Source organism: Pogona vitticeps, chromosome 1, assembly GCF_051106095.1.
Source record: "Pogona vitticeps strain Pit_001003342236 chromosome 1, PviZW2.1, whole genome shotgun sequence".
Classification (NCBI taxonomy): domain Eukaryota; kingdom Metazoa; phylum Chordata; class Lepidosauria; order Squamata; family Agamidae; genus Pogona; species Pogona vitticeps.
The window spans coordinates 234,494,055-234,506,791 of NC_135783.1; the positions used below are offsets into that span (position 1 = coordinate 234,494,055).

Genomic DNA, 12,737 nt, shown 5'->3' on the forward strand with positions numbered 1-12,737 from the left:
TCACCCTGCCCCCCCACGGGGCCAGAGGGGGCGAAATCGACACCTTCTGGGACTCTTTTGAGGCTTGGGAAGCTTCAGAAGAGTCCCTGAAGGTGGCGATTTCGCCCCCTCTGGCCCCCGGGGTGGCTGGGTGAGCCTCCAAAGGGTCCTAGGGTGTATTCCATAAGACGGACCTCTCCATAAGGCTCACCAAATTTTTAGGAAAAGAAAACAGATTATTATTTTCCTGTTTTCTTCTCCTAAAAAATTGGTGCATCTTATGGAGAAGTGCGTCTTATGGAGTGAAAAATACGGTAGTTACCTGTCATATTGACCTAAAACCAGTGCAGAGAAATTCACTCTTAATTGATCTGTAAGGAGACTGCAACCCTTTAATTGCTGGGTTCATTCAGATAGTGCATATTAGCAAAATCTCAGGGGTCTGTTTTTAGGTAAGAACCCAGATTAGTTTCTAGATTTAATTTACACCTGCTTATAATTAACCAGTTGTTGTGGAAAGGTAAAATGGTTTGGCTTTCTAGTCCAAAATAGACTGGTCAGTGTCAGAGGTAACACCTTATAAATGGCAATTGCAGAACACGCACTGTTTTAATAAAGCAATGTACTTGACTAATGATGGTAGTCTATGTAATTTGTGCCCCAATGGAGTGTTTAGTCTGGGTTGCCATAGAAGTGGAGTTGTGTATTTAGACAAAAGTTTGCTCCCTGGATGAGCATGTCTTTTCTGAGATATGTAAGAACTGCCGAGGTCATTTGGGGACATATTTTGCCTCCTCCCAATAAATGGCAGTGTACTCATATTTGACAAATAAGCAGTTATGAAGTGTGCCAGCAGATCAAATTGCTCTGTTGTATTTTTAATTAGTCCACTATATCTCATGAAATTCAAGATGGCATACATGGAGGTCTCCCAAGGCACTGAGACTACCCCAAAACTACCTGGCTTCACTACATTGTGTGCCCACTATGCCATGTACACATTCATGATGAGATGGGAAAGACTAAGTGGTTCCCTTGTCCAGAATACAAGAGCTATGCTGGATCAGAGCAGAGGCTTAACTAAATGAATTTTTCTATTTCCTTAGTGACCAGCCAAATGGCTGTGGGAAGCTATTCAGTAGGATCTTCCCCATGCTAGTTGTAATAAAAATAAAATTGCTAGCTTGCTGCTGCTCCTGCTTAGGTCTGCTGCCTTCTCATTAACACTACCTGTGCGGGGATATACGAATACGAATGCCCCCATCTCTAGTTAGAAGCAATTCTCATGTGCTTGCATGTACAAACTCTGAATGTAGAGATACTGTATGGACAATATAATGCTGCCTGAAGAGGTTTATAAACTGGATCCTACATTTTTGTCAGGATCTTTCAATAGAGTAACGCGTGGCTGGTGGGCCATGTCTACCACGCTAGGTTGAAACGCAATCGCTAGGACAACCCCCAAATCCAAACCCCCCCATTAACTACAGTAATTTTTAAAATCTGCCTCAAAAGTCCCCTTTGGCCGTCTAGGTGGTGTGTGTGTGGGGGGGCAATTCTGCCATGTCTTTAGGAGCTTCCAACACCTCTGACTCCCTCACATCCCAATTTTAAAAACACATATAATTTTGGCCACCAGAGGTGTTCTCCCTCCCCCAGTTTTAAAAAAAGCTGTAAGCGGGAGGAAAGGTCTTGTAGGAGTGAGTGTGGCCCTCCCTGGTCCAGGGATAGGTGTGAGTCTGCCTCTGGGCCTGTCTGTGCTACAGAAGGACTTTCTGGAAAGACTGACGGACACATGGATCTTTTTTTAAATTACAGTTAAAATGATTCATTAAAATGATTAATGAATACTAGCATGTGTTTGATGTTAATACAGTATCTGCTTAATTGGCTCTGAATGGCTTCTAGTGCCTCTAAAGGTATGATGTTACCTTAACACTAAGGGAACTTTTCCAACTGTTTGTACTGGGAGTACAATCCAGATTCTATGTTTGCTTACCTCATAATATGAAATTGAAATTGTAGTAGCATCACTATCATAGCTTCCTGAATTAGAGTTAGTATCACATACTAGAGTGTTGTTTGAAGGAAATCAACCCTGAGTGCTCACTGGAAGGACAGATCCTGAAGCTGAGGCTCCAATACTTTGGCCATCTCATGAGAAGAGAAGACTTCCTGGAAAAGACCCTGATGCTGGGAAAATGTGAAGGCAAGAGGAGAAGGGGACGACAGAGGACGAGATGGTTGGACAGTGTCCTCGAAGCTACCAACATGAAGTTGACCAAACTCCGGGAGGCAGTGGAAGACAGGAGGGCCTGGCGTGCTCTGGTCCATGGGGTCATGAAGAGTCAGAAATGACTTAATGACTAAACAACAACAGCAACTAGAGTGTTAGGCTATGGCTCTTCAGATTCTCACTTGACCCTGAAGTTAATTGTATGACCTTGAGCCACAGTCTTTCAGCCTAACAATCTGTTCTGAATATCAAATTGAGGAAGGAAAATTATATACACAGACATGATGTCTTTGGAGGAAAAGCGGAATAAAAATGTAGTAGATCAATCAATCAACAACAACAGGTTTTATCAAAACCTGGATAAAAAAGCAAAATATTTTCCTGTGGCAATTTCTGAGAGGTATTAAGTGAAAATGAACGAGATGAATTTAACAGGTTGTCCCACACACAGGTTTTGCTTGCACAGTTGAGTGAAGGGATGTGGCCTTGTTTGTAGTGAAAATGAATTTAATTCAGATCATCTGTTTTAAGATAAATGAACTTGAACAAGTTCTAAAGTGTTACATAGTGAATACTTCTAGTGTTCATGTCAAGGGGAATCAAGTATAGGCAATTATTTAGCTGAACCTTTTGTGCAAATATGCCATGTTCCTGATTTCTACTATGCCACCCTGATTTCTCATCTGATTTTGGAAATTAAGCAGAGTAGGAACTGGGTAGTATCTAGATGTAAGACTCCTGCCCTTGAATCTCCAGGTAAAGCTGGGAAAGAATCCCACTTGAAACGCTGGCCAGCCACTGCCAGTCAGAGTGGACAATATTGGACTAAATGGGCTGTATTTATATCCCTTCAATAACTATGTTAGCTACCTGAGTTTTAAAAAAGGAGAGCCATGCTAATTACTAGACGTGAGTGTGTGTGTGTGTTTGAGAAATGGAATTCCATCACAACACTGATCTATTCGTTCAGCCCAGCTGAGTTCCATAGTCTGCAAAAGAACATCCCCTTCCTAGCTCTTCAGTGCAAAGTCTTTTCATTGTTTACACTATCAGAATGAATCTGCTATCTCTGAACTGAATTCTAGAAATGTAGCATTTTTCTTTTCTCTGTAGGAGGGAGATATATCTGCTATATCACTTTCTTTGAAGGACCAACCCCACCACTTGTCAAACCAGAACATAAAACTGATTATCACTTTAGATTGCCTTGTTATACATTGATCTGCATTCTTGTGCAAAGAGGGGAAGTAGTTCCAAGAAGAACCTGAAAAGCCAGTTCTTGTGTATCTGTTCCCTGATTTTATTATATTTATACATTTGCTCTTGTTCTTTATATTTGGTTACTAAACAAACTTTTGTTGTATCCAAAATAAAAGTTTTATATTGCTGATCAGGCTCATACACATGGAAATGTATGCTAGTTGCTGCTAGCTGTGTTAGGTTAACAATAGTCTGCAAAAAAGAATAGATTTAATTCAAGTACAACTTTTTATTCAAAGCTTTTGATTTCAACCTTTTCATCATCTAGAAAGCCTATAGCCCATATCTATCAGTGTTTCTCATAAAATGCAGCAAGTCCAAAGCAAACAAATGCTCAGCTCTATTCCTGGAATTGATGCAAAGATTTCTACAAGCCACTACTAATTCAATAAGCAGACACTTATTTTAATTTGGAAGTTTCTGTGTGACAAGGTTATGATTTTGCAAGATCTTTTAAGGACTTCATTTTTTTCAACTGCGTGGATCACTCATGAGAGCTTGTGAAAGTTAAAAAATAAACTGAATGTACCCAGGGCGTGGAACAAAATCCATCATTCCAGTTTGGTTTTCATTATAGGGCTGTATGAACAACATAGCTTACAAGCCACTATGGATATATACATACATGATAAGACTGATTTTTAGACCAGTCGTTTAGGCCTTTTATTTACTGGGATTGACTCTTTGAAGTCTGTTTTAGGAATGTAGCCTGAGTGGCAGTAGTAGCCTGTTCGGGTAGTTGTTCAGAAACAGACAAAAAGACCCAATAGTAGATTTCTGGGCATTTAAAAATAACTCTTTTACAGCATGTGCCAGTGAAACGGTTATGAAATGCTTCCCATTGGCTTGTGAGCCACCAGTGGCTTATGGTTCAGAGTCTCCACTTTCTAAGATGCCCTTTTTGAAAAGAAAAGAAAAGTAATTAGCAAGATATGGATATTTAAATATGCTTCATGCTTCATGGCAAGCTTAAACAGAGTGTTTAGACGAGGATCCTCATATAAAGGAAGCTTACATGGAGTGCGGAGGGATTCTCACTGACTTTCCAAGACACATGTTTAGCCAAAGGCTTTCTCTTAAGAAGAAGTTGCAGTAATACCTTACCCTTTATGAGAATCCTGCTGTCCTGCAAAAAACAAAACAAAACAAAAACCACCAACCCCTCCCCAGCATGATTGATGCCTGTGCAACTGTCTCTTTCTGTTCTTGCTGCAACATGCTTAAACACCTTGGAAATGTTTCCTTGAACTCCTAGGTCAGTCTTATGAAATCCGTCTACTTGAGAATAGGAAATTGGGAGAGTTTCAAGATTTAAACACAAAATATGTAAAGGTAAGGAGACTTTTCTTCATAGTGCTACATATAGGCAGACTATAATAAAATGGTCATACTGGTGGAAAAAGAATTTATTAGGAAGAGGGGCAGGACCTGGGTTGATGATGATGGTCTATTTCTCTGCCCTAGTAAGGCACGGCCCATAACATGGAATTGGATCTTCTGATGCGTCTGATAGGTAGCTTTCATAAAAGGCAAATCAGTCCTGAAATGGTCTGGTTTGGTGTCCTCTCTTTGCTTCTCTCCATCTTCTTTTCATTTGGATACCGATCTTTTCCTTTCTTCTCCCTTAACAATGTTCTGAATAAATTGCTTTACTTTCAAGGAAGGGGATAATTTGAGAACAGATTTTTGTACCTTACATTATTGAAGCTATTTGCTTTATATTTCACAGATCTCTGAAGATTTGAGGCTATTAGGTTTCTTTCCTACTATTTATATAAATTTTATTGCTCACACTTCCTTCAAATAATGGAATGCCACGACATCGAAGTCTTCAAGTACAAATTCAAAATGTTTTCAACTTCCATCTTTATAAATAGAGACACTCAGGCAAGATTCACACAGTGAGATGTGAGGACTACCTAGGTGATATTGCTACTTCACATGGAGGTTCTGCACTGATAAATGTCACTTTCTGTGTCTTTGGCCATATCTACAGTACAATTTCCTTGGTCTCAGGTGGCTGGTTTTAGTTGTGGAAGGAAAGAAATTGACATGCTTGGCTAGTTTAATAGTCATTGTGCGCCTTCAACTCAGAAGTGGCTTACCCTTCCCTTCATCTGGGGGCAACCTGAGACTATGCAGCTTGCCCAAGGCCACATAGGCTGGCTCTTCTGGGATTCACAGTTGGGAATTGAAATCCCAGCCTTTGGCTCGAGAGCCAGATACCCAATTTACTGAGCTATCCAGCCAGATTTGGCTATTATAGTAGTGCGATGTCTGTGGATTTTATCTTGTTCAACAGGATTTTAAAGTTTCCCATTATTCTTATAATGTGTTTGATGCAAAATAGGGATGGATGACATCTGCAGAGAGATACATTAACTTGAATTAAATATAAGCCGCAAACCTTTGGTTGCTTTTGGGTTAGAAGTGAAGCTTATGAACATTCAAAAATATACACCAGAGCAACTTCATTAACTTTGCCCTCTTTTCTCAACAGAGCATCATTCGCGTGGTTTTCCATGACCGCCGTTTGCAGTATACAGAGCATCAACAGCTAGAAGGCTGGAGGTGGAGTCGGCCTGGAGATCGCATCCTTGATATAGGTGAGAACTTTTCATTATGATATCCCTTCCCATATTCATATATCACCTAACTTGTTGAGTAGCTTGTCTTGGAAAAAGCATGAGCTCAACATGCATTTCCTCACTGGATCACTGACTGCTTCAAAGGCAAGGTAATAATTCATGTGTATTTTAATTTATTTTTAAAAATATATTACATAATTCTAAAACAATTCCATACAAATACCATTAACATGCCACCAGAACCATTTTGGTACAGACAAAAACTTAAAAGAGGTCATTTCATTTATGAGAGGTCGGGAAAATCCTGAGACCAGAATATTATTTGGTCAGACTCCTACATAATAATCCATTGATTGGGTGGGTTCAAGATTTTCCAAGGTAGCACCAAAAGGTATCCTTTATCTCCTGTAAGCTGAAACACCTATTCCAATAGGGAAGTTCCCATTTGTGCAATGACAAGTTGCAAGTCATGTGAAACTCTGGCAATGGAGTGTCAGAATTCAGCAGAAGTCTGGCATGTTTCTCTTCAATTTAAATTTAGCTGTTTTCCTGACTGGCTTTTCAAATGACTCTCATAATAAATGATTATGCTGCAATGTTTCTCCTCTTCAATTATAATTTTTTTAAAATTTTAGGGGTTTTCTTCTACAGATATCCCACTGTCAGTTGGTATCTTAGACCCCAGAGCCAGTCCAACGCAGCTGAACACAGTTGAGTTTTTGTGGGATCCATCTAAGAGAGCATCTGCATTTATTCAGGTAAGGAAATCTCTCCCCCCCCGGTTGAAAACAAACATTCTTCTGTTGGACTTGTAGTTATGTCATATCTGCTAGGGAAAAGAGTGTCCTGACACTTTGTGACATTGCATCAAGAAAAACAAAAAACAAAACCCAAACACTTGTCAGTTGTATGAGACTTTTTCAGTGTTACACGAGTCAGCCACATTGCCAAAAAAATCTTCTACAGTGGTGACTTGACTTACAAACTTAATCCGTATTGGAACGGTGGCTGTCAGTCAAAACGTTCGTAAGTCAAAGCACAGTTACCGTAGGAATGCAATGAAAACCGATTAATCCATTCTGGCAGAAGAAGAAGAAGACGAAGAAGACGAAGAAGACGAAGAAGAAGAAGACGACGACGACGACGACGATAATAATAATAATAATAATAATAATAATAATAATAATAATAATAATAATAATAATAATAATAATAATAATAATAATAATAATAATAATAATAATAATAATAATAAAACACTGCAAGTCCCATGCTGGGACTGCACAACAAACAAACAAAACACCAAAACACCAAAAAACAAAACAACACAGAAACATAACCCTTCCAGCCCAAACCTACCCTCCTAAACCCAGCCAGAACAACTTTTTAAAAAGGAAAAAGTAGCACCTTACCAGTCCGAAGTGTCTGCAGAGGCTTTCCAAGCACTGGCACCTAACCAGCTCTCCTTCCTCCTCCTGCGCGCTGCCGCATTCCCCATCCACGGAGACCCTCCAATCCGCGCCTTCGGCAGCGCTTACAAGTAGACGTGCACCTTTAGTGGCGCTTACTTGTGAGAAAACACGCACCTTCGGTGGCGCTTACTCATGAGTAGACCCGCCCCACCCCTCCTCTTGCGCCCCAGGAGTAAAAAAGTTCCATAACCACCTGCTCTAAGAAGCAGCCTCTTTGCCACCAATTTCCCGCCTTTTCACTCTGCCTTTTTCTGTTCGGAAGTCAACGCTCCAGCCACAAGTCAAAGCAAAATTTTGCAACTGGAGCTGTTTGTAAGTCAAATTGTTCGTAGGTCAGGGCATTCGTAAGTCAAGGCACCACTGTATTTTGAGTGAAAAATCTTCCACTTTGCATGGAAAACCTTTGCATTTTACATTGTAAAACTTGTAATTTTTTTACAAAATGCAAATCATGTTCTGCAAAATACAGAAGTCACTTCTGTGAATTTTCCAAAAAGTCCCAAAATATGAAAAGTTCACAAAAAGTCATGTTAAATTCATTTGATGTAGATAAAGTTTCACATTTTTCATTATCACATGTAGACAACAGAAATATATTTCACTGAAGAACAACATAAGAAAATATGTAGTTTTATGTAATTGAAAATAAGAATTTAATCTTGTATTAATAATTGTTTCTGAAGAGATGATAGGAATGCGTGTAGAATGACAAATGTCCTTGACAACAAAGCAGATTAATTGAAAAGAGAAACCATAACCTTTTTAAAGTAGCAGGAAGAAATTAAATCCATTATATCCCAGACAGGTTAGGCCGAAAGAGAACATAAACAAGTGCCATCCTGCACAACCAATGCCAGTTCCTTAGCCTTAGTTAAGAGACAGGTCTGCAATTTCATTTCTCCTGGCCCTCTTAGTAAAAACAAACAAACAAAATAGAAACCCCCCCCCTTTTTTTAATGTTTTATTCTGCTCTGGATCTTGAATTCTAACCACTTCTCTTTGATTAGGTACACTGCATTAGTACAGAATTTACTCCAAGAAAACATGGGGGAGAGAAAGGAGTACCTTTCCGGATACAGATGGATACATTCAGACAAAATGAGAATGGTGAATATACCGAACACTTGCATTCTGCCAGCTGCCAGATCAAAGTATTTAAGGTATGCCAGTAATGTGACTCCCAGAAACTGCTTGTTTTATATTTCAGAATAGAGATCTGGCCATATGTAAAATTTTGTATTTCATTTGTAAATCTTGAGTGGGGGCTGGGAAAGGGTGTGAGGATATTTTCAGGCTGTTACAAAAAAAAGGAAGGATTCGTGCAGTTTAAAAGCAATTCTTTTTTTGTTTGTTTGATGAAATTAATAGCTATTAAAGCCATTTACCAGGAAAGTTTATCCAACGGTCCAGAGATATGTTCCTTTTTTAAATTAAGACAACAAATTACTTAATATATCCAGGCCAGCTCCTCTCCTGTACATTTTGAAATTTGGGAGTCACTTGGGGATTTCTCACTCTGTACAAATGCACGTTCTGTTTCGTGCAATCATTGCATAATATGCAGCTATTAAATCAAACATAATGACCAAAGTCCTGTTGCTTAGTGTAGTAAATTACACTGGAATAGGCCCATTGAATCAATGGGGATTTGGTGAGAACACCTCTGTAAATTTAATGGAGTCAAATGTGCCTACTCTGTCTATAACTGTGACTTCCTATGCTAAAGTAAGTTGCAGGTAGAGTAGGTCCATTTGAATCCATTCAGTTTGAGGGGAAATTGATTCCCCGCTGATTCAATGGGCCTGCTCTACTACAGTTTTCTACACTAAGCAACAGGATTTGGGCAAGTATGAAAGGCCAATAACTCTGCAGACAGAGCATAAATTTCTGCCTATGAAACTCCCAGAGTCTCTAGCTTGCTGTGTGCTTACTTACCCAGTGTTTTGTATGGCTGGTTGGAGGGTAGGAAAGCAACCTAGCCTGCCACTGGAGGTAACAGTAACAACCTTATAGGAAGAGGAGGAAGGGAGTTTAGGCTGGTGAATCTTCTGCTGGCAAAAAAGAAGCAGCAGTCTGTGAAAAGACACACCAGCTTCAGCTTACATCCTCCTTTCCCCACCATACTGTTGTTGCTTACATCTGGTTCTAGCCTTGCTAGCTCTTCTGCTGTGTGCTCTCCCACCAACTGCACTGGGTCTGTAAGTGCTGGGCTTATGCACGTGCAAGGATGTACATGATATCTCTCTTTGTGCAGGCTCCAAAACACCGCATTGTATGCATAGTACAGCATTGCACATAGGATTCAAGTATTAGAGTTCAGCAGTCCATTATACTGGAAATGGCAGAGGCAACCCACCACTTCAGTCTAGACTTCTTGACAAAAAATTTTTTGGTCTGGTATTAAAACACACATTGGGACATGGTGGCGCTGCAGGTTAAACCGCAGAAGCCTCTGTGCTGCAAGGTCGGAAGACCAGCAGTCGTAAGATCAAATCCATGCAACGGGGTGAACTCCCGTTGCTTGTCCCAGCTCCTGCCAGCCTAGCAGTTTGAAAGCATGTAAAAGTGAGTAGATAAATAGCTACCACCATGGTGGGAAGGTAACGGCATTCCGTGTCTAGTTGCGCTGGCCATGTGACCACGGAAACTGTCTACAGACAAACGCTGGCTCTACGGCTTGGAAACGGGGATTAGCACCACCCCCTAGAATCGGAAACGACTGGACTAAATGTCAAGGGGAACCTTTACGTATACCTATTAATACACAAAAGTTTCTATCCAATGAGATGTTTCACTTAGGCCTGGGAGATCCAGGCTCCAGTCCCTGTTTGGCCATAAAAATGACCAGTCCAGTCATTATGCCATCCGAACCCAGACCAACAATAGTGTTTGTGAAATGTGAAAGGAGTAGGACAATGTTGGTCACTATGAGCTCTTTGGAGGAAGAAGAGGATAAAAATGTTGATCTAAATACAGTTGCTGGCCCAACTAGAGTACAGTGGTGCCCCACTAGATGATTACCCCGCAAAACGACAAATCCGCATGATGAGTTTTTGCGACCGCTATAGCGTTCCACAAAACAGTTTCCTATGGGTGATTTTCGCAAGACGATGTTTCGGACCGTGCTTAGCAAGACTTTTTTTCTCGGAACCGATGCTTTGCAAGATGACGATTTTAACAGCTGATCGGAGGCTTTGCAAAATGGGTGTTTTTGGGACTGATGCTTCGCAAGACAGCAATTTAAACAGTTGATTGACGTTTCACAAAATGGCTTCTGTATGGACGATTTCCGCAAAACAAGGACTATTTTCCCCATTGGAACGCATTAAATGGATTTCAATGCATTCCAATGGGGAATTGTTTTTGCTAAACAGCAATTTCAATGGAACGGATTAACATGGTCTTGCTGGGCACCCTGTATATTTATTGCATCAGTGGGGATTGTGCAAGTACAGATTTAGTTCAGCAGTTGTTTTGTCTATTTGTGATTGGCAGTTGGATCAGGCCAGTGAAAATGTAAGAAATTGAAAATAGTGACCTGTATGATTGTTGCAACCTGAATAATACAGGTTAATAATTGGGAATATCCAGGCAAATTATTTAATGGGATATTAACCAGTGGTGATCACATTCTTGGGGATGAAGATAGATCCAGATTGGGCAAGTTCTGTCAAACCTGCTGTTGATTGGACATATCCTCTGTGGATTGGGCCAATTCTGTCAAAGGCATTAGGTACTGTATTACTATTATGAAAGGCATTTGAAGACTGACACACCCAGAAATCTTGTTCAGGTTCCCTTCCCTGACAAAAGCTGATCAATTCTCCTCTCAGCTATGAGATAACTTGGATAGCTTTCTGCAGGCCATTAACTTTCAGCCTTATAGTTTTGCAGTGAGGCTAAAGTACTACATTTTGTACAAGGAGGATAGGATAAAAAGTTGGCTGACAGAAAGCCTAGAGTGCCTGACCTCCACTCACAGAATGGACAAATCCATGGGAAGCATGTCTCTCTCTGTATGTAAGGGGGGGGGCGGCAATCTCTGATTCCCATGCTGTTCTGGTGTATCCAGAAACCTGCTGTATAGACCTGGGGAACTCACAAGAGCTGCTTTTTTGAATTGGCTTCAAGGACTGTAGGGGAGAGTTGGAGAGGAAGTACGTTTTGCTGTTGAACATTTGATCTAGACCTAGGCAGTTTATTCTAGTGGTTAGTTATTGCTAAATTTGCAAGGAATATGTTCAATAATTTAATGAATGGGAACAAACTCTGTAGAAGGAGATTCCTTCCATCTCTGTGGTCAAGGTGGAAAATATAGCTTTCTTTAGAATTTCTAAGCTACATTTCAGTGTTGCTTTTACTTAGGTATCAAAAGAAACATGTGTATTTACTTTCCAGTATTCTTGGCTTAGTTTAAACTGTATTTCTGTTTGCTTTTGTAGCCTAAAGGAGCAGATAGGAAACAAAAAACAGACAGAGAAAAAATGGAGAAGAAAACAACTCAAGAAAGGGAGAAATATCAACCATCCTATGAGACAACCATTCTCACAGAGGTATGATTGTTTTACAGCTGCAGTGACATTAGCTATGATAGATTGCTGATCTTCAATTTATCTACAAAATAGCATGTTGTGAAGGTTCAGTATTCACCCCTCCCCTTTGTTCGAATAAACTAGGAGTCTTTTTAAGAGCAGTATCTAAACTGGTGTTTATTTCTTTATGCAAAGGAAAAACTTCGTTAAACAATTCCTGTCTTAACTTCTCTTGCGAAGCTAATGGGGCTCGCAAGGGTAACCAGAGTTCAGAGTCAAACGGGTTCGAAGATTTAACATCTCGGGGTCCAGCAACAAAAGGGTCATAGTCTGGCACATCTGCTTCGGTCCCTTCATCTCTCAATAATGGGGAGGTTTCATCATCCTTGTCCCCTCACCATACCGGGTCTCCCTCACCCGTAAGTTGTCCCCAGGGTCCCAGAGGTACATCATCCTCCGCGCCTCCTCGGCTCACCATGCTCAACGTTCTTCGGCTTCTCGCGCCACTGCTTCCTTCTCTTCCCTCAGTCATCTCCTCCACTCCCTCGCCTCAGGCTCACCCCAGTAAGACGGGCACTGGGGAAATCTTCTCGTTCAGCGATAGTCAGCCTCCTCCCTGGGTACTTTCACCCTTTCCCATTTCCCAGTCCAAGGGTCTTCTACCCAGATA

The 12,737-nt window shown here is 40.6% G+C and overlaps 1 protein-coding gene across 1 annotated transcript in view; it reads left to right on the forward strand.

Moving 5' to 3' along the window:
* Positions 1–12,737, forward strand: part of TFCP2L1 (transcription factor CP2 like 1) — a 56,442-nt gene that overhangs the window by 25,665 nt on the left and 18,040 nt on the right. Inside the window, exons 3-7 of the mRNA XM_020805679.3 lie at positions 4,731–4,807; positions 5,976–6,081; positions 6,715–6,821; positions 8,543–8,695; positions 11,978–12,088. Coding sequence (XP_020661338.1) covers positions 4,731–4,807; positions 5,976–6,081; positions 6,715–6,821; positions 8,543–8,695; positions 11,978–12,088 — 554 coding nt within the window. The remainder of the gene's footprint in view (positions 1–4,730; positions 4,808–5,975; positions 6,082–6,714; positions 6,822–8,542; positions 8,696–11,977; positions 12,089–12,737) is intronic.